This window comes from Gymnogyps californianus, chromosome 9 (genome assembly GCF_018139145.2).
Source record: "Gymnogyps californianus isolate 813 chromosome 9, ASM1813914v2, whole genome shotgun sequence".
In the NCBI taxonomy this organism is placed as follows: domain Eukaryota; kingdom Metazoa; phylum Chordata; class Aves; order Accipitriformes; family Cathartidae; genus Gymnogyps; species Gymnogyps californianus.
Genome location: NC_059479.1, coordinates 11,433,586 through 11,455,357, shown reverse-complemented (window position 1 = coordinate 11,455,357; position 21,772 = coordinate 11,433,586). Strand labels below are relative to the sequence as shown.

The 21,772-nt window shown below is 48.9% G+C and overlaps 1 protein-coding gene across 4 annotated transcripts; it reads right to left on the bottom strand.

The window, feature by feature from the left end:
• Positions 1 to 3,027: 3,027 nt before the first annotated feature.
• On the bottom strand, positions 3,028 to 19,071 carry NONO (non-POU domain containing octamer binding). Of its 4 annotated transcripts, none has more exons than XM_050901617.1 (11): positions 19,049 to 19,068; positions 17,974 to 18,103; positions 15,169 to 15,389; positions 13,820 to 14,121; positions 11,534 to 11,629; positions 10,291 to 10,487; positions 9,928 to 10,012; positions 8,655 to 8,757; positions 7,265 to 7,307; positions 6,503 to 6,612; positions 3,028 to 3,234 (listed from the first exon to the last, which is right to left on the bottom strand). In XM_050901617.1, exons 2-11 carry the CDS (start codon positions 18,092 to 18,094, stop codon positions 3,097 to 3,099), a joined length of 1,416 nt encoding a protein of 471 aa, XP_050757574.1. In that variant the 5' UTR covers positions 18,095 to 18,103; positions 19,049 to 19,068; the 3' UTR covers positions 3,028 to 3,096. The 4 variants fall into 4 exon arrangements, with proteins under 4 accessions (XP_050757574.1, XP_050757576.1, XP_050757578.1 ...); XM_050901619.1 differs by having other exon boundaries at positions 15,169 to 15,362; XM_050901620.1 differs by lacking the exon at positions 3,028 to 3,234 and adding an exon at positions 4,319 to 4,980 and having other exon boundaries at positions 19,049 to 19,071.
• Positions 19,072 to 21,772: the final 2,701 nt, after the last annotated feature.

The following is a 21,772-nucleotide window of genomic DNA, read 5'->3' as shown; positions in this document are numbered from 1 at the left end:
TAACTTCTGAAGCCCACAAATGAGGGGGGTTTAAAGCTAACAGCAAAGTGATAAGAACCAGACTGCTCATCAGTCCTTGGCCTGATATGAACTGATACTGCATAAGTGCATTTTAGACAAGCTGATCAGATATGACAGCAAAAGGCAAGGGTGTCTCTTCATGATAGTCAAAATACTTCATCAGTGTGCAACTATGTAATAGCCAGCGATCTGGAAAAGCATGCAGAGGAAAGCATTCCCTTCTGCACACTGGCTGAAGCTCAGCACATCACAACAGTGCTTGTGCAGAGTCCAGCCTCTGGAGCTGCACTCTCTACCTTATCCAAGCAGTGCAAGCACCGACAGCAAAACCCAAAGTTCTTCACCAGACCCCAGCATCTGGAAGCGCTCTGGAGCGAGGCAACCTTGCTTGCTCCTGTGCCCAGCCTTAAATGCTTCTGCACTACAAGCAGTCCCTGGCACCATTTCCTCCTGCTGCATGTCTCTGAAAACCTTAGTAACGGTTTGCTTTACAATTTCCTTACTAGAACCTCAGTCACAGGTTTTCAGTCTCCTCCTTTAAAGCAAATGAGAATTGTTACCTCTAGCATTCACATCAGAGCGTAGTTTTAGTTTTCTTCCTTTGCTGTCACTGGATCTTCAATTTTCACCTCGTACCGGTCTTGTTAGATGGACTTCGAGCAGTGCTAAGTCCCTCCTTCCCCATGATTTTACACACACCGTTACTATATCCCTTTTCTCATGGGGAAAGGCAGTAACCAGACCCATCCTTATCTTATACTTGAACAGGACTGAGGCAGCAGCAGAGTACTGCTGAACATTTGAGTTCTGCTGTTTTCCAAGGCAGCGACTTCTCTTCTGACTCCTCACTAACAAGCAAGCCAGCTGAGCAATAGGCAGGAGAATGAGACACAATACCTGGTGGGTGCAACTTCACAGTTTCTTCTCCTAATACTTCACACTTTGGAATTAAACGATGTACTTACCAAACACCCATGGCATTAGTGAATGTCTGCCAGCCATGTTCCAGACACAAGCCACAAGAACAGATGCATCCTCTCCACAGGGCAACAGAAAAGCTAATCAACATTCTCTCCAACTTACTTGAGATTTTGCAATATTTAGCTATCCTAGCAAACGTGCCACATGAAAAACATGACCAAACTCTTCATACGGTACCTACACTAAGTCACAATCCCCCTGATAATCACCATTAAATACCATATCACCTCAGCAAGCCAGCTACTAGGGCTGATGCTTTCAAATGTGGAAAACAAAACAAGCAAATAAAGCAAGAGCATCAGCTGCAGTCTCTCTTCAATACAGCTTCTTATCAATCATCCCATTCCAGGCTAATTATAAGCCATCAAATGACAGGGGTAAACCAATAAAACCTCCAGAGTGATTATTTCATCTTTTCCTACTTCCAGAGTACCTACAGGACCAAACCCTAATTTTTTAAGGTTGCTACCTTGGTAACATTAGGCTTCTGAAAATGTTTTCATCTTCCCTATTATTTCACAGGTCTGTAAGGCAGCTCTTTATGCTCTTAGACTGTAAATCTTTCTCCCTCCCTTTCCCACCTATATTTCTTTCTAAGCTTCCCCCTCTGCTCCCCCCCCCCCCAGTCTCAACCTAAGAGCTTCAGTGTGAGAACACAACTCACAGAAGGCTCCTGTCCCTGCATATTCCCTCATGTATTACAAAAGATAAAGCATTACTGTTGCCACTGACAGTTACAAGTCCTCTGCTTCCTGCCCCAGCACAGGAGTTGCAGGCTCTGCAGGAAGGCATGCATCCCAGCTAAAGGCAACTGCAACACAGGGCAGAGACAGACAGACAACTCTGTACTATGCAGATGAGACACAAATTGAACTCCACACTCCCAGTGACATGCGAACAAGTCTTACGTCTCACTTCCCTGCATCCACAACAGACACATCCTAGGTGCATCAGGAGCTCCCTTATTGTATTCTGAAATGCTGAAGTTGAAGGTCTCACTCCAACACACAAATAAAACTCCTTCTGTGACACGGAGAACTGTTAGCAAATTCTCAGGGGTTGAACACCTGCTTTATAGAGCTATGCAGGAACAACTTTTGCACCAAAATCTGAAGCTTGATTTACTTCAATCCATATGTACACGTTTTTATTCAAAAAACAGAAGAGACAACACACCAGATAAAAAAGGCTTAAAATCCACTTTAATAATGCATTCCTGTAACATTCCTCAGACAAACTCAAACTTGTTAGTGGGACAATTACAGCTTGTGTTCAAACAGTTTACACTAAATGAAAAATCTTGTAGTACTTCTACACAAAAGACAGGCAAGGTTAAGATTATACAAACATTTGTTTCAGTTAAATCTTCAGCATGAGATACAGTATCTTTGTCCAATAGATTGTACTCTACTACCAGTAAAAATAAACAGCGATACAACACATTATCAAAAAACTCATCCAAACAAGAGCCTCCCAGCCATTCAGGCTGCACATGACAGTCAACTATTTTAAAGAAACAGATGGTCCAGATAAAAAGAATAACTACAAGTTAGGAGAGAGAGAGGAAAAACAAACAAACAAAAAAACCCAACCAAAATCTCCCCCAATTCACTACATGACGGATCATTTGGAGCTATATAAATTTACAGAATCACGGGAGCTGCAAAGTACCCAGATGCTGCCCTAGTTCTCCAGACACTTCTGTGCTCTTAAGCAAGGTACGCTACACTAAAAAAAATGCCAAGACATACTGCAATTTTATCTAGTTTAGTCTCAGGACTCCGGCTGCAAATAGGAAACCTGGAATGGTCAAGGCATTAGGGTCCTTGCCAGATTTTACCATTACTGAACAACCACGGCAGCCTCCCAGAATCCATTTTTCACATTGAAATTATAGGAATGCACCACATGAAATTTTCTAAAACCTTTACCAGTCAGACTGCACTCCCCTTGTCCTAGAGTGGCTTTACCAAAACAGGCCCTAATTAACTATTTTTACTATTCCCCCCCCCCCCCCCCCCCCAGTTGAACCCTGTATGGCCTGTCAAGATTCCTTTCTTCTTTGGGGCGTGTGCAGGGGGTAGCTTAATCCTGTTAGTATCTGCGACGCTTGTTAGGGCCAAAATCACCCCCTGGATTTCCTCTGTTGAAGGCAGGTGGGTTCCCTCCCATCGCTCCAAGGCCTTCCATCGTGCCACCCTGGCCAAAGCGATCTGCAGGTGGTGGTGGAGTCTTGTAATGAGGACAAATGCAGAAGAGGCAGGAAGAAAAGTAAGGAACAAAGGGCAGCAAAAAGCCATGTGAGTTGATTCAAGTTCTACCAGGATTCCACAATTGCAGCTGGCCTTGCTACAAACCTTCACCCCACCAAAAATATCCCCAAAGCCACAAAACTGGACTGACTACGTAACTTGTAGCCAAGCATACCGGAATATAGTTTGCACCATCTCACAGACTAGTGCCCTGCTGTGGAGCATGAGTAATGCAGTCTGGGAAAGAACTTCACATTTCCACCATAGTCCTTCACCCAAACTGAATGCAAATGAGGAGCAGTACACTGATATTACAGCACTATCACAATCCAAATGTACACAATACTCCAATTCCAAAATAGGTCTGTAATACTAGTCTTGTGCCCTGATTGTATCCTGTTATTTCCATTCCTTTGGCTCTCCCCTCTCCCAGCTGGGTTAGTGCTATTGCACAGCCTCTTCCTTCCAACAGGGAGAAAATGATCAAAGGATAATTCAGGTTGGAAGGTACCTCAGGAGGTCTCTACTCCAACCTCCTGCTCAAAGTGGAGTCAGCCATGAGGTCAGACTAGGTTAGTCACAGCTTCATCCAGTCAGGTCTCGCAAACATCCAAGGATGAAGACTGCACAACCTCTCTGGGCAACCTGCTCCACTGCTTCAATGTCCTCATGGTGGACACGGTACTTCCTTTGGGGAAGGTACTGGAGGCAACCACTGCCTCTTCCTTCCCCCCAGACTGGGGCGAAATGACTACGTAAAGCAGAGCTGCTTTACACCAGGCTCCTGGGTTCCATTTATTCTTTGTCCACAGGTTTACAGCATTGATACATACACATGCAATGTAATGTGATACATATACACACATCATAATTGGTATTAGTACTGTAGAAGACTCCATGGCATTGCCTGGTTCTACACAACACAGACCCAAACTTCAGTAAAAGTGTCAATGGGGAAGTCCCAGGGACTCTCAATGCTCACTTTGCTGGCAGCGCAGGGGAGGCACTAGCAGTAACACAGCACTCCTACCTTTTTCCCTTCCCTACAGATGAAAAATTCTGAGCAATCATGAACTTTTCCTGTAGGACACATCACAGGGAAGGACACTGCAATAACTTCAAGCAGCTGGAGCAAACATGCAAAGTAACTGCTCCCTACATGAATAAAAAGCTGGAATACATGGGCCCAGTAACTCCTAAAACCAAGCACATGGCCAGCATAAACAGTTTTCAAAAAGACTATACATATTTCTGGCCATTAGAGGAACAGCTTATTGCTTTTTTGTCTAAATGGTATTATTTCACCATATTGATCTCAACTCACCTCCCCTTTCCATTCCTCTCTTCATCTTCCCCCTTAATTTCCTTGTGTACTATGCATTCCCTTAACCTCAGCCACTCCACTGTCCCTACCACTTAAGTACAAAAGCTTATAGCCAAATAAAACTGTTCTTTATGACAAAAAAATTTCCATGATGTAGCAGTCACGACAGATCAAGAAGTCTAAGTAGGAAGGTTTGCAGGAAAATTGTTTATTAGACCAATTGATATAAACTGCTAAAGGAAGATGAACTTTCAGGACAAGCTTGACTATGACGTCTGCTGTTTCTGCTACTGACTGGAAGCGCTGACACTGTGAGAGGATCAATCCTCTGTATGACAGAGAGGAATGACAGATGGCACAGAAGCCGTGGTCTATTGTAAAGCTCTGCAGTAAAGTTTAAAACTAAATTAAATATAAAAATTAAAAAGGGCAAATAAGTAAGCAAAACCTCCACTGATTCTTTGCTCTTTACCTCCTAAGCAAATTAGCTGAACTCATTTTAGCATACTCACTATTACCAACTCATTTTAGCCTATTAGCATAGGAGATAATTGTTTTTAAAACTAGTGATGGACAGAACATTCCTGAAAGCTTGGCTTTATGCCGGCAAGAATCTACTCTCAAAACACTCTCATTCAACAAAGTGCTTCCCATTACGCCATTTAAAAAATAGCCGTATATTATTGCTAAGATCTTTCTAATGTTTTAGCACTAGCTATTTTGGAAGGTGTGGCAGGGGTTTGTGTGGCGGGGGTTTGTGTGGTGAAGGAGGGGCTACACGGGTGCCTCCTGTGAGAAGCTGCTAGAAGCTTCCCTGGCTCCAAGTCGGACCTGCCTCTGGCCAAGGCCAAGCCCATCAGCGAGGGTGGTAGCGCCTCTGTGATCACAGATTTAAGGAGGAGAAAAAGACTGCTGAGTAAGACGATGAGGAGCTACAGCGAAGAGAGGAGTGGGATGTGAGAGAAACAACCATGCAGACACCGAGGTGAGTGAAGAAGGAGAGGCAGGAGGTGCACCAGAGCAGAGATTCCCCTGCAGCCTGTGGTGAGACGGCAGGCTGTCGCCCTGCAGCCCATGGAGGCTTAACAGTGGAGCAGAGATTCCCCTGCAGCCTGGGGAGGATCCCACACCACAGCAGGTGGCTGGGCCCGAAGAAGGCTGTGACTCCATGGGAAAGCCCATGCTGGAGCAGTTCGTGGAGGACTGCAGCCTGCGGAAAGGACTCGCATTGGAGAAGCTGGTGGAGGACTGACCCCTGTGGGAGGGACCCCACACTGGAGCAGGGGAAGAGCGGAGTCCTCCCTGCAAGGAGGAAGGCGCGGCAGAAATGTGTGATGAACTGACCGCAACCCCCATTCCCGCCCCCCTGCGCTGCTGGGGGGGGAGGAGGTAGAGGAATTGGGAGCAAAGCTGAGGCCGGGAAAAAGGGGGGGGGGGGGGGGGGGGGGGGGGGGGGGGGGGAAGGTGTGTTTTGAAGATATGGTTCTATTTCTCATTATCCTACTCTGATTTGACTGATAGCAAATTAAATTGATTTCTTTTTCCCCAAATCGAGTCTCTTTTGCCTGTGACCATCATTGGTGAGTGATCCCTCCCTGTCCTTGTCTCAACTCATGAGCTTTTTTGCTGCATCTTCTCCTCCCCATCCCGCCGGGGGGGAGGAGTGAGCGAGCGGCTGTGTGGTGCTTTGTTGCCAGCTAGGCCTAAACCACGACAGAAGTAAAGTAGTTATTAGACTTGGCTCAATCTCCTGAAAATTACCAACTAGTATCGAGGCAAGATTAACTTCTAAAGATTTCATGAGTTAAGCAACAGGTCTAGGTAGACAAACAAGCTTCAACTTTAGCAGCATAGTGCCTAACAATTGAAACAACATAATCTGCATTTAAAAGGTGTGCACAAAAAGCAGATGGAGATACATTACCATTCCCATGGCTCCATCAGGTATCATAGCTCCAGGACCAGTTGCAGGAGGTGCAGCAGCTGGGACATTGGTACCACCCATAGCTCCTCTATTGTTCATGCCAATGGTACCTGGAAAAGAAAACTGAAGAATACTCCTGGCAGACATAGGGACTGGGGTCTACTCATCATTCCAGAGCCACAAAACACTGTGTAAGCTCCCCGCAGTGTTATATTCAGGGACAGAGTCCTAGTCTATTAACTAGCTTTGCACTATTAGGTCAAGACAAACTGATCTTGCATTCCAGTATTACCCGAAACTACAGCAGGCTCTAACACTCACCACCTTCATTAACCACTAAGCCCCCATTGCCTTTTCACTTGCTTTTGTACGTGTGGCCTGAAAATCTAAATCATGTAGTCAAAATATGGAAATACAGTAATCAAGATTATTTCCTGGGCTCAAGATCTAGCACTACATGTCATACCAGCTTCTGTATCAGTACAAACTTCTGAAGCACACTATGGGTCTGATAGCAACTTCAACCAAGTCTTCTGCTTACTGAATTGAGTCTTTCACAAATGTACAGTACTGCCTCATACCCAAATTTTGTTATGTTTCCTGTCACATGAACACTTCCTGTCACTGAGCTGGGAGAATATTACTATGACTGAGTTTCTAAATAAGAAGCCAATAAAATAAGACTACTCAAAAAACGTACAGATTTTTTAAAGGAGGAAAGGAACATGTACAGGAAGAAATATGGCCACAGAATACTCTTACCTCCCATACCCATCTGTCCCATTCGCATGTCTGGTGGCTCCCTCTGGAAAAAGAGACACTCATTTCAAATGATAAAAATTCAGGCTTTTTAAAAATGTAATTATACAAATTCAATGAGTTCTTGGGTTTTACTACTGAAAACTGTGCAGAAAAGTCATTCCCAGGGTAAATTTCAAAAGATGATCTGAGCTACCTTCACATGATAACTGCTGAACGTCTCATTCTGAAAGACACTTTTTCACAATTACGGTAAAACATCCAGCAGCAAAGCTGCGTGTGCAGATTTTACCAAACAGCAGCATGAAGAGATATCTGATATCTGGATGGAAAGATCTGCTGAGCAGCAGTAACACGTTAGATAGAATTAGTTTTGCTACTTCCTCAGCATAGCTAAGAAGCTTTTCCTGTTGAAAGGAATGCAAGCTTACATAAAGACGCAGCACTGGGTCACTTGCATTAAAATACCAGTGAGTTCAATTTCTGTTTTATTAACTGAGCATAGGGGACACACCACAGATCTCCCTCACTGCAAAGCTAGGAGCACTTCATCACTTCAGTGAGGGTACCGCTTTTTCCACAGTGGGAACTGAAGAACAGATTTCACTTCATCTGTAGTCTCAGTGCTACTATTTATCATATGAAGGCATTATTATTTAGACAAATCAGGAGTTCTGCTACACAGAGTAATATTCACACATTTAGGTCAGTCACATGGTTTTGGCCCTTTTAGTTTGACATATATTTAACTATTTTGCCCAGGGGTCAATTTTTCACTAGGATACATAATGTTGCATCAATGCCATTATACCACCTTGATAGCACTACAGCTGCCTCCACAATAGAAAGTTGCTGGGACTGGAAATTAATTGTTAGACAGTTCTTTATAGAACTGGAGATACTGCTATTAAAAGGCAGGTTACCACACAATTTACATTACAAGAAAATACTTGACCAACTGACTTTTAAGCACAAGCAATTACCATGCCCACAGCAGTGCCTCAAGTTGGGATCATTTCATCTAAGCATGACTCGGACAGACTGCAGGCTAGGGGTATAGCCGGGCATATGACCATAACAGGGTTCTGCAGCAGTACTTCAGGACAGTACATCTTTGTTACTGTTAGAATAAAATTAGTTAGCATATATTCTTCTGAAGAGGAAGACAGCTAGTGAGGGTCCTACATGAACAGCAGTGGGACAGTAACTGGGGTATTTATATTTTCCAGACTAAACTGTAATAAGATTGGGGGGAGTCAATAATTTAGGGCAGAATGCACTAAAGATGTAGAGTCCCTCAACCAACAAGTTAAGCATTCACAGAAAGCCCCATGCGGTGGAAGGGCAAAAATCTAATGTCAAGTGTCCAGATGTAATGGGAAGGTACTCATACCGCATCAGCAAAATTCCCTTTAAAGCCTTCCTGCTGGCGTCTCATCATCTCTTCTTGCTGCCTTCTCATTTCCTCCTCACGGCGCCTGCGTTCTTCCTCTTGCCTGCAAAAAACATCCAAGCATGGTCAGCACAACATACACCAACGCTTTGCATCACAGTGTTGCAGTGCTGCCTAATGGGTCTTGTTTGGAAACCTACAACTTTAAGAACATTATTTTGCTGATGCTGTAAAATATTAGGTACCTCATGATGAAAACAGAAACATGTATGCACACCAAGACATTTCCAACACTTTCAATTTTAAGGAGTTCATTATAAAACCCAACATGAGCACACCCGTGTGTGTGTGTGTCATGAGAAGTGGCTGGGGGAACTGGGCTTGTTTAGTCTGGAGAAAAGGAGGCTGGGGGGAGACCTTATCACTCTCTACAACTACCTGAAAGAAGGTTGTAGCGAGGTGGGTGTCAGTCTTTTTTCCCCAAGCAACAAGTGACAGGATGACAGGAAATGGCCTCCAGTTGTGCCATGGGAGGTTTAGATTGCATATTATAAAAAATTTGTTCACTGAAAGGGTTATCAAACATTGGAACAGGCTGCCCAGGGAAGTCTCAACAGGTTGAGTCACCATCCCTGGAGGTATTTAGAAGTGTAGATGTGGCACTTAAGGACACGGTCTAGCGGTGGACTTGGCAGTGTTAGGTTCACAGTTGGACTCAATGATCTTAAAGGTCTCTTCCAACCTAAACGATTATATGATTCTATGTACACAGCAGTTCCCAAATACATGCTGACTACATGCAATATAATGCATACAAGCCAGACAGTTCTCAAGCCCCATCTATTACAGAAGTAGTCTGGGGATCTTCCTGGAGCTTCTCAAAATGACCCTGAGACAAGGAAGAGCTGGAACGGAAAAGAGAAATCTCTGACACTAAGTTACCCCTCAAATGAAAAGATAGATGCTAGAATGGGTTTTCCCAACCTGCAGCACTGAAGCTACTGAATCACTGCACTGATTCTGATTTTTCTATCTGCCTCGGTCAAGGAGCTAAACTGAGACACAGAACTGTAAAAAACCGAATACAAATCAGCAGAAGAAACTCTTAACTCTTCCATCTTAAACCAACTGTACCTTCTCCCTATGAACAAGAAGGCCCAAAATAACAGCCACACTTTAGGTAGTAATTGTCAGTGAACAATTAGGTGCACTGAAGAAGCATTTCATTCCATAATATTATGGATTCACAGCATTTCATAACCTGCCCCCTTACCTGAGTTCCAACTGTTTACGTTTTTGTACTTCTTGGTTATGCAATTCCTCCATTCTCCTCAGCTCTTCCTGGCGTCTCATTAAATCTGTAAAAGATGACAGTAAAAAAACCAATCAAACTCACCTCCCATGCCACCTCTTATCAATTCCTGAACTAGAACCATAACACACAAGAGAATAAGGTAACAGAGCCTCCAGCAATACAGTAACATCTCTCCATTCATTTGCTGCTACCATGCTTGGTTACAAGTCAAGCAGCTACACCACGGCTCACCTTCAGTGGGCTCTAGCCACTCTACTGAGCTACCCACACCTGGATGTTGCAGGGCCATGTTCTGATACTGTATTTATCTTTGATTGGTACCTTGCCGCATGAGCATAACTTGGTGCTCGTGGCGAGCTGCTTCCATTTCCATTTCCAGCTTCTCTCGAGCTTCCTTGATGTTGCGGTCTACTTGTTCTTGCTGCTGCTTCTCCATTTCTATTAGAGCCTTCCAACGCATGGCATATTCATACTCAAAGCTGCCAGGCTGTGCAAATCGAGGAGGCTGCTCACGCTCCCTGTCAAACAAGGAAGAGCTAGTGAATGCTTCAACAGAGCAAGGAGGAACCAAGAAAAATACCTTTGCGTGGTAAATGCAATGGCAGATCCTTTTAACAGTTAGAAATGCATTTCTTAGTGCAACAAATAAGGAACCACTTTGTCTTCTACTTTCTCACAAACAGCTATGCCTGAGATACCAGTTTGTCTGCTCCTCAGGAATCATCTTGCTGGAAGGAGAAACTTAGGCAGAATCCTCCTGCAGGATTAATTATACATGGAAACTGTGTTCCATCCTCCTCCATAACAAGCAATGACACTGCTTTCATAAGACACCAAAAGATTCTGGGTGAAGACATTTAGAAATACTCTTGAAAGAAACAGCCTTTGCTCCTGCTGCACATCTTATGGACAGATCCACTCCAGAAACAAACACTGCCCAAACGTGTGTGTTTATTTCACTAATCTCTGCAGCCCCTGCACCTGGACCACATGACTATTCCTAATGCAGCCTCCCAGCTCCTGAAGCTCTCATCTTCCTTACTTGAAAAATTCATGAGCTCACATGGTTTAGTAATTCCCACTGCTTGGATCACATGATACCTACTTACACTGGGAAGCCTTCAAAGACCATGGCCTTATACCTAGATAGCTCTACAATCTGCTAATGCTATTCACATCATTCCTTAAATTTTCACTGTGGGTTCATACTCTCTATAATACAACAGTAACTTAAGTCTTTGCTTCAGCTTCTCATCTGAGCAAGGGGATCTCACATTATCTCAAACTGACACATTTTTTTATTCCAAGAACTGAAATGGACTTATGAAAAATATGTGGAGGCTGCCAGTCTTATCCAGCAGCGTGGATCCAAAACCACCGCTTTCTTTCAGCTAACCATGGCAAGAGAACAGTGTATACAATTCTCTTTCTGGAGTCAGGTCACGTTTAGAGAAAAAAGGAGGACCTTTAGTAGCACTGATGAGCCACCCTCCTAAGACTGAGGCACTAGTCAATGTCCTAGTCCACAGGTAGTCTCAGCCCCTGTCACACAGCAGGCACATACTTGTGATATTGCTGGTTTTTGATGACTAGTTTCTCTGGTAGTCCCTCCTCATCATCATACTGATCCATGGGCTCCACAGTGACAGGCCGAGGGAATCTGTAAAGAAAAGATGAGGTGCTTTCAAGAAAATTCAAGAATGAGCTTGCAGTGGAGGAAAGCATGTGTACCGTGTCTGAACTTATAAAATATTGCTTTTAGCACTGCTTAAAGAAATTCAGAGCAGTTGGGGATCTCAACCAAAGTGAAACCAGAAATCAATCTGAACACTTCTTTTCTTTCTCTCTAGAATAGGAGCTGAACTGTTAATCAAAATCCTCATTGAAGCCAAACCAAAATTGTACTGAAAGAAGAATACTTGCAGTTACTCGTTCAAATTAACAGCTTAACTGGAACCTGACATCCTCCAGTAGGATCTACTCAGCATGAAGTCTTGTAGTCCCTAGAGTCTGGTTTCTCTCCCTTTCCTCCCTTGCTACATGGCCAACCATGGGCTGCACAAGTTCTTGTGTGCCTTTCTATAGCTGCCTAAAGCGAAGAGTAACTACACTGCTCCTCACTGGAGGCTGCTGGCTGTACCATTCAGTCATACTCCCCTGGTGAGACCACCACGTGCCATTATTCCCAAGAAGTAGTGCTCTGTAAGTGCCTGTTGGGCTCTGTCTGAATTTCCCCCACAAGAAATCCACTGGTGCACTTCACAGACACTGCACACGTGTGCTTCTGTCCTCCTGGTTTCTGTGTGCAGAAGAAAGTATTTAACAGAAGTGTCCCCAATCTCTGAATTAGCTCCCCATCACAGCACTGACACTGCTCATCCTCAGCACAAAGCAGCACCGCAGCTTCTCGTTAGCTCCTCAGCCCCATTTGCCAGAGCTGGGGAAATGGAAGAGAAATGATCACGCTATGCCAAGCGGCAAGCAGTGCCCAAACTCCAGCAGGAAGGCAGGATGAGAGGCTAAAATCTCTCTCCTCAGCCGAGATCCACAATACAGCTTTTAACTTTGATGTGACATATTCCATTATCAATACTCTTATTTTCCAACATGAACCACTTCCAACCAGTTTATCTAGCTGTTACTGTCATGAACTAGGACAAACCAGAACAAATTTAATCAAAACCAAACCATAACTAGAAATAAGCAACATACTGGTTTGCCGTCCTAGATATCAGAATCTAATACACTGATAGCTACAAAAAGATTGAATGTTACCCTCAGGTGCTCTCAGTTATACACTGGTAGTGATTAGTTTTGCATGATCACTTTTAAAAATGTTTTCATGGTTCTTTCCGGATATAGACTTCTGAATCAGCAAAAGCTCCCTAACAGCAATCCTCCTGCAGAGCACTACACACTATGCTGGTTATCCCCAAAGAGTCTCAGGGAAAAAAAGACACTAAAAAAAAAAAAACGAAAAACCACCTGCTTTTTGAAACTGAACGTGCTTGTGTACAGTTGTGCCATATGCAGATCTCCAAGAAAAAGAAGAGAAGCAAGAAGCACAAAGCTTATAAAATTACTTCAGAAATTAGCCATATAGCCCCAATTTCAGGAAGTATTCTATTCATAAATTCTAGGTGCATACATACAAAATATACAGTAATTTTTATTTCCAAGAGATCAAAACTGGCTCCCTCTTAATAGTTAGAGCAACAACCCATGCTCTGTGGAACACATCTAGAATTAGTCATTTACTTGAGCAAGTTCACATAATTATGCAAGAACATGCTTTGTTGCCTTATGATATTCAAGCAGAAGGAAAACAGTTTATTATGGTGAAAACTCCAAACAATCCAATATATCTGACCAGCTTCTCCGACAGATCCCATGCCCACAGTGGTGGATCAGCATTCCACCCCAGCAGTGCATGCTGCTGAGTGGAGTCCCATCCCAAGACTCGCCTCAGAAGCAACCCAGAGTGCACAATTAACACACTTGAGCTTCATTTCCAACAAATGATACGGATGTTCTCTGAATAGCTCCTGCTTCTTAAAGGCTGCTTTAATTGCCCTAAGAAGGCTTTATGGAGAAAGAGCTTATTGGGAAGTTTTAGGCGCTTACCCCACTAGCAGCTTCCCAGAAGAAATTTTTCAGACCTGAGTTTCAGCACAGACTCACTCTTGTTGGAACAAAGCTAAGTAAAGTTCTCCCCGGGCAAATCACCTACCACCTCCTGCCCCGTATCTCATCTGTCCCACTCTGGTGTTAAGAAACATTGCTCACAAGCCAATGCCACCCATTAACCTGCACACATGCCAGTATAGCACTTCTCGCCCTCCACACTTACGTAGTTAGCAGGAAAGACCCATCACTACATCTATCCAGGGCTTTCCTAGCAGCAGGCTTCCCTGAGAACTCCACAATGCCTTTCCCAGAGGATCGTCCTCTGTCATCCACAATAACCACAGCCCTTTCCACCTGGCCAAACACTGAGAAGGCTTCCTCCAGGAGCTCATTGGACACAAACTGAGGCAGGTTCCTGACTGTCAGCGATGCGCTGTGGCATGCAAAACGCACTCTTAGCTGCTTCCCACGTAGAGGCATGTTGTCTAGTTCCACCTTTGCAATCTCTGCCAGAGTACGAGTTTCCTGAAGATAAAAAAAGTTATCATTAAAACTCTCAATGCAGTACAGAATCAGCCAGTCACAGTCACAACAGAGTCACAAGCCTATTTCCCCTGAACAAGTACTTCACAGAGAGGAACAAATAATCCTCCCATAGCATGGTAAAAAGTATCCTAACAAACTGTAGCTATTCTCTATTATCAATGACTCTAGCTGAATAGGCATGTACAGAGTTTGGGGGGGAAAAAACGTATCACACATAAGCTTAATCTAACAGCCAGTATGAACTAAGCAAACAACTAAATGATCATTATCTATCAGACATAATTATATTAAAGCTACAAAGCATGCCTCTTTTTTTAAAATACATAAAAAAAATAAAAATCAAGATTCAACTATTAGCCAAGTCTGATAACTGTAAAAGGAAATGCTGATTGTATGACAATCCATGAAAGACATCCTATGCCAGTTTCACACCTTCCCACTCATTTAAGTCACTACCAAGCAGCTACACTACAGCAAGGTGTCCCAGACTTTGGTGTGGGAACCTCATGCTCCATCCACTCACCTTGAGGCTTTCAGAAAGGTAGTCCATGAGCCAATAAAGTCTAAGAACCATTACTCTATGTTGGTAGCTACCTCCCTCCTAGCCACCCTTCAATGTGATCATCTAGAGATCCCCTACCTCAAGAGCATTCATCACTCCAACAATACTGCATGACAACCTATGTTCATAGAAATTCCATGTTCACACCCTTCCAGAAAATGGAAGTCCACCTTATCTATAATAGCATCATGTTCATGTTTTCTTTCTGTTTTCTACCAGCTGACTTCAGAATAACTTTATCAGATATCTCATAAATCCTGCCACAAGCTGCCTGAATTCACATTCCTTCTCATAACAAGCTCTAGACAAATCACTTGTAGAAGCTGATCCCATATTCCAGGTTACTAAAATCAACAGCAAGCTTAATTAGCAAAATATCTGAACATCTACTACTTTCGATTAGCAATACTCCTCCAGTGTGAGTCACTGCCACAAAAACACCCCAAAGGTAGCAAGTCACTCACCAGCCTGATAAAGCCAAAGCCTTTGTCCTTGTGTATGAAGACTTCACCTGCCTTGCCATACTTCTCAAATAACTTTCTCATCTCTTCCTCTGTAATATCTGGGGGCAGATTCCCCACAAACAGGCGGCTTCTTTGGGTGAAGGTCTTTTCACCAGGTTTCCGGAAATTCTTCAGGTCAATAGTCAGGCCTTCATCTGAGGGGAATAAGGTACACAGCTGCTCTACAGTTGGGGGGATAAATTCTATTAGGTTTCATCACAGTGAACAGAGACATAGGACAATATAGGTAACACTACTCATTCACTTCGGTCTCAAACCTCTCCAGTCATCTCTACAGCAACAAGGGGATTTTATTTCAGAATGGGCCCATATTCTTTCTAAAGAAAACACGTGCTCGGACCTCAGTGCTCATCAACACCAGTGAAAGACAGTCTAGAACTGAAGAAAAGAACACTGCAGCTTGAAATAACGTGAGAGATTTCACTCAACTTTTGGAGATCTGGTCAAGATGACTGGCCCGCAACATAATCAACTGTAGTCACAATACAGGAATTTGCTATTACAACCCGAATAATTGTAGAAAAGCCACAGTTTAGCCAGCAACCAGATTTTTACTCAAAAAAAAAAAAACAAAAAAAAACCACCCAAAACCAAACAACCCCAGATGTCTAGAAAAATATGCAAACAAGAGGAAAGTTTGCCCAGGCAGATAACATTTGAGATAGCTGTCATTCTACGAGATGGGATTTGGATTCTAGAGTCTTGGGTTCCAAGCTGAAGAGAAGACTGGAATGTTGAAAATAGTGAAAAAACCCACCCCAAAAACCAGCCATATAGGTGAGACCTCAGAAAAATTACAAAGTTCATTACAAAAAACAATACTCAGTAAGTAATGCTATATCTAACACTAATAAACAGGACAGATTGTAGGAACATTCTCAAATCCCCACATGCATATACAATCTTTAACCCTTAATTCAGCAAGAGTCCAGCACGATCCTGGAAGCTCTGCTATACGCCAGACACAGTGGTGGCTTTATCATCACTTTACCTTCCTGTGTCCTGTTTTCTTAAATGTATACAGAACTTCCCCACACAGGACAGCAAGCCATAGAAAGCAATTCCTTTGCAGAGGACACACCTCGTGGCCACACATATGAAATAAACTACGAATTTAGCCACTATAAGCGGCTTGATTCAGGCTACAAAGCATGGCACTAACCAGGAAAGGCTACTCATGCAAAGACAATGCATGCAAGGACAACTCTTTTATAAGAATAAGCACACTTCCACGGCTAACACTAAAAAAAAAAAAAAAAAAAAAAAAAAAAAAAGACTGACAGTATATCTATAGAAGAGTAGTGAGAGTAAGTTATCTACTTCACACAGCAAGGGTGCATAAGTTTTGTCTTGTGAACTTCTTCACACCATTATCAGAAGTATCTGGGGATCAATTGCAAGGCCTGTGACTACACCAGGAGGGACTTATGGCAGAGTTATACCACTATCACTGTTCTGCCTTAACTAGATCCACTCAAAGAAATCCAAGATACAGTCACTCACTATAAGCTGATCCCTGTGAGAATACCACAATATAGTTGTTGTGCTGTATTGTTTCCAATGTGACTGGAATCAAACTGGTCTGCCACCTCTGTCTATTCTCTTCTATAAACTGATAAGGAGCCTGTTTAACAGGGCCACCTAACAAAAATATGCATGAATTTTTTTTACTAGCCCAGTATCTCTGCATGTGTGTGTATATACTTAAACCTGCAACTTTGACAGAAAAAATACACAGAGATATCATGCAAAGTGGACGCTTCTGTTTTGAACAAAGTGCCCAAACTTAAAAAAAAAAGAGTTCTAATATAACTAAAGTACTTCCTCGCCCGAAAATGCTAATGGCAATGGCTTGCCACCATAGTTCTAAACTATCAAGTTAGATCAGTTAAGGCCCCAAAAGCCATTAATGCATATTGTCTCAGCTCACAAGCACCCCCTCTGTATCCCAAGTAACAGAGCTACAGTCCACACTGATTAAGAACAAACCCGGAAACACACTAATTAGAGTAACAGCCATCATCAATGTCAGCTAGTACTTGAACGCTGAAACACTATTAACTAAAGCTAGGTATCTCCTGGTCCCTCCCATGTAAAAATTTAACGGGTGACTGCAGATTGCTGTAACAACGTTCTTACTACAACTGTATCTTTACAGATAGCAAATTTATTTTGCTAGTACTTAAGGAAACCTGTGTTGAGAAGCCATCTGTTATGGTTGGGAAAAAAAAGGAAACAGAGCCAACGGAAAACAGGCCATCTCATATTTGCAAGGTTTACAAAAACACTGTTAAAGGTTCAGAGACTTCCAAACTCTTTAAATGAGCTTTTCTTGAGAATTTGAGACAACGAAGGAACCTCTACATCACTGCCCAGTTACGGGAACACAAGAAACTTACAAACAAATCCCAGTCAAACCTATGAGAGCCGCATGCATCTTTGAGCAGACTGAGGAAAAAAAACGAAAAAACAACCCAGCCGCAATTCAAACCACCGTCTCCAACAATGGAGAAACCTGACTATTGCAGGCGAACAGCGAATACAACTCACGGTTTGCTTAAGGACCGGAGTTTTTATTGTTTTAAATTGAAAGAGCGGGTTCTGTTTGTTTCCGCCAGGACCTGTTGCACCCGTATGGGCCGGCAGCTAACCGGGACCCGATGTTACCATCTGCAGCAAGGGCGGTCGCTCAACGCCTACCCAAAGCGGGGCCGGGCGGCCCCCCGCGGCGAGCCCGGGACTCACTCTGACTGTTGGCCTGCTGCCCGTTGGCGGGGATGGACGGCGGCGGGTGCTGCTGGTGTTGGTGCTGTTTCCGCGGAGCGTGGTTCTGCTTCTCCATGTTGAAGCCCTTGTTGCCTTGCATCTTCCCCACCTAGAGGTAGACACACCCGGTCGGCCGCGGCCCGGAGCTCGACCCCGGCTCCCGCCCGCGGCCCCCAGCCCCCGGGTGGCTGCCACTGCCCCCGGCCCCACCTCACCGGAGCCCGCCCGCCAAAGCGGCCGCGTGCAGCGGCGGGGCGGGCCGCGCAGGCCGCGGCGGGCCCCGGCAGGGACCTAGCGGCGGCGGCCACCCGGGAGTGGCCGCTCCGCGGCGGAGCGGAGCCAAGCCGCAGTCCTGCCACTGTCGCGGCCTCACCTGGTGGCGGACACCGGCGCCGAGGCGGATCGCGGCCTCCTCACCCCGTAGCAGCCCAGCGACGAGCTCGCGCGCGGCCGGAACCCGCGCAGCCTAACCAGGCGCCCGACCACCCGCGCTCCCATTGGCGTCCCAGCCTGCAGCGCCGCGCCGCCACTGGCCGTGCTCGCCGCCACTCACAGCCCAGCCGCGGCGGGGCGGGACTAGCCGCCCCGGCAGCCCTCTGCACGGAGCCGATTGGCTACGCCGCGGCACCATCCCGCCGCGCGCGCTGCCAATCATCGCCGCGAGTATAACGCTTGGGTGAGAGGCAGGCGAGCGAGGGACAAAGGAGCCCAACGAGCCGCCAGAGCGCGCCGCGCAGGCGCAGTGAGGTAGGGGGACGCGCAGGCGCGGCGGGGGCCGCTCGCTTTAAAGAGACAGTGGCGGGGGCCGTGCGCGTGCCGAGCCGCGCGTTCACGCTGCCCCTCTTCCCCCCCCCCCCACTTCCCGTGTGCCCAGGCCAGTGGCGGGAGCGGCGTGAGGGGCGGCCTCTCCGCCCCCGCTCTGCCCGTCCGTTATGGCCAGTAAGTACCGGAGCCGGGGGACCCGGTGCGCCGTTTGGGTCTCCTCAATGCGCCGCGGGCGAGCGCCAGCCCCGTGCCCGCTCCCTTCCCCGTCCAGCCGCGGGCGCCCCCTTACCTCCCCCTCGTTCTCCAGATGCCGTTCCCGCCGCCCCGCCAGCCCTCTCCGTCGGGGCGGTGCTGCCCCGCTGCGGGAGGGCAGCCGGCTCGGCTGGAGGAACCGGCGTGCGGGAGTGGGGAGGGTCCTGCCGTGCCCTGCCCTACCCTGCCCTGCCCCCGGCGGCTGCAGAGTGCCGGGAACGGTCCGCCCGCGCGCCGCGTCTCGGGCGCCGCGGGAGCGTGGTCGTTAACTGCCTCCGGCGGGCTTGATTTCACCGCCTTTCAATAAAACCTGCCGTTTCCTTCCGTGTCCCGTCGCACGTAACCGGGAGGGGTGCTGTGCGCCGTGGCCAGCCCGCTCCCCGGGCGCGGGAAGCAGCCGGCGGTGCGGCCGGTTCTCTGGAACTCCGCCGTCCGCTCCTGACGGCCGTAAACCTGCCTTCCCTCCGCGGAGCGCGGGAGGTCGCCCTGGCGTCTCCTCCCGGCCCCAGCGCTGCGCGCTCTGGTGTGCCCCCGGGGCCCAGCCCACGCTCAGCCCCTACGTCCCCTGTCTTCCCCGCGGGGAGACAGAAAAGCAGGCTGGGAGGAGGCTCGTTCCCGGGGGAGGATGGAGGAGCCCCCCCAAAGGAGTGGGGCGGCCAAGGAGGGAATGGTGCCCCTCTGAGATGGAGGGGGCCCGGGCGCCGCCGGGAGTGGAGCCCGCAGGGTGGCAAGCCTGGCTGGGGGGTGCTGCGCGGGGAGCACGGCTGGGCCCACGGATGGATAGGTGGGAGAGGGGTGCCCGTTGGAGGGGCTGTCGCGGGTGGGGGAGGGGAGCCGGGGTGGGGGCTGTCATGGTTGGGGGAGGGGAGCCCGGAGTTGTGTGGAGTGCCGCGGGTGGGGGGGGGGGGGCAGCCTGGGGGGCGCGAAGGGCGGCGGGTCTGGGTGGGGAGGGGAGCCCGGGAGAGGGGTGTCGCCCGAGGGGGCCGGGGGCGGGGCGCGGGCGGCGGGCGCCGGCCGGGGCAGCCCCTCCCGGGGGCGGTGCCGTGTCCCGGGCCCCCGCGGAAGCCCCGCCCGGCCGCGCTGTCACTCACCGCCCCGGGGAGACGCTCCAGCTCCAGGGAGGCGGTGGCGGCGCCTGGACCCGGCCGGGCCGCTCCCCAGCGCGCAGGTAGAGGCTGTGGCGGTGCGGCCGGGCTGGGCCCCCCGGGGCGGCAGCGGGGCCCGGGCCGCGCGAGGCGGCAGCAGCGAGAGGGTTAAGAGGGGGAGTGGGGTGGCAAGCCCGCTCCGCGCGATCCGCTCCGCACTTTGCGGGTGGCCGCGCGCGCACCGGCAGGGACTGGGGCGCCCCGTTCGGCCCGCGCCCCCCGCCGCGCACGCCCCTCGCGCCGCGCCGTGCCCTGCTGGGGTGCGGCCGCTGCCCGCGCTCGGTTCCGCGCTGTCTGTTCGCGCGGCCCCGCTCCGCCACGGTGATCCGTTCCGGGTTTTCCGGCCTACCGGCGGAGTCCGGGCTGTTGCGCCGATCCCGGGCTCGTGGCTCCGCTCCACATTTCCGAGGCCGCCGCCTGCAAGCGAGTCTCGCGAGCCCAGGCCTCGCTGCGGCCAATGGGAAAGCGTCCCTCGCTCTGCACAGCCAATGGGGCGCTGCCCCCGCCCCCCCTCGGGCTGCAGCGCGCTGAGGGCTCCGAGCGGCGCCTCCATTTAAAGGGGCCGCGACCCGAACCCGGGCTCTGGATAGAGCGGGCGGCGCAGCGCCGGGGAGCCAGGTACGAGCGGCGCCGGCCGCGGGCGCCTCCCTACGGCTGCACGGGAGGCGCAGGTGGGTCGGCGGCGCGGCGTGGGTCGGCCTCGGGGCGCCCGCCCGTAGGGCGCCGGTGCTTGGCCCCGCGGGTGGGGGCGGGGCAGGCGCGTGCGGCGCGGGTCCCGGGGGGGGCGGAGCGGGTGGGGGCCCTCCACAGGATGGGGGGCGGGGCGCGTGACTGGCAGGAGGAGGCGGGGCCTACCGCTCCGCGAGGGGGCGGGGCTGGCGCCGCTCGCGCCCCCCCCACCCCCCCCGTGACGACCGCTTGGGGGCGCCCTGCGCCGGGGGGCGGATCCCGGGAACCCCACCCCGATGCGGCACCGGCCCCGTGTCTGCTGGAGGGGGGGCCGGCCCCGCCCCCGGTTGGGACGGGGGAGACCCCGGTGCGATCTTCGTCCCTGCTGGGGGGAGCAGGCCTCGAAGTCCCCCCTGGTATGGGGCCTGACACCCATCCCCGTGCAGCCCCCGCCCCGGTGCTGGTTGGCACAGGGGGGTGGGGTGGGAAGGGGCTGGCCCCGGGGTGGCCCCCACTCTGGTGCTATGGGCCGGCTGTGCCCCCTGCCGTATAGGTGCCTGGGCACAAGCTGGGCCCAGGGGTTCATGAGACCTGCCCCAGCCCCCGGTTCACCCACCCCAGCAGGGCCTGTCCCTGCAGTGGAGAGCTGTGCTGCAGAGTGGCAGCAAACGTCCCCCGGCCTCCCCCTGGCAGCCAACTGCCTGGAAGCTTGCTGTGCACCTGGTGCTCTGCCCCAGCACCCAGCACACTCCTCGGCTCGCCTCTCCCTGCGTCTTGGGCAGAGGCTTTGAGCGATGCAGCCTTTATGCTGTTATCACCACACGTAGTAATGAAGTCTGTGGAGCTTGCAAAAAACGCAGCTGCTGGTCTGTGAACTGGCTGACCATTCTGTCCGCCTTCCCCCTGTATGGTTGGGGTGCATCTGGACTGGCGCAGGGCTTGGGTGT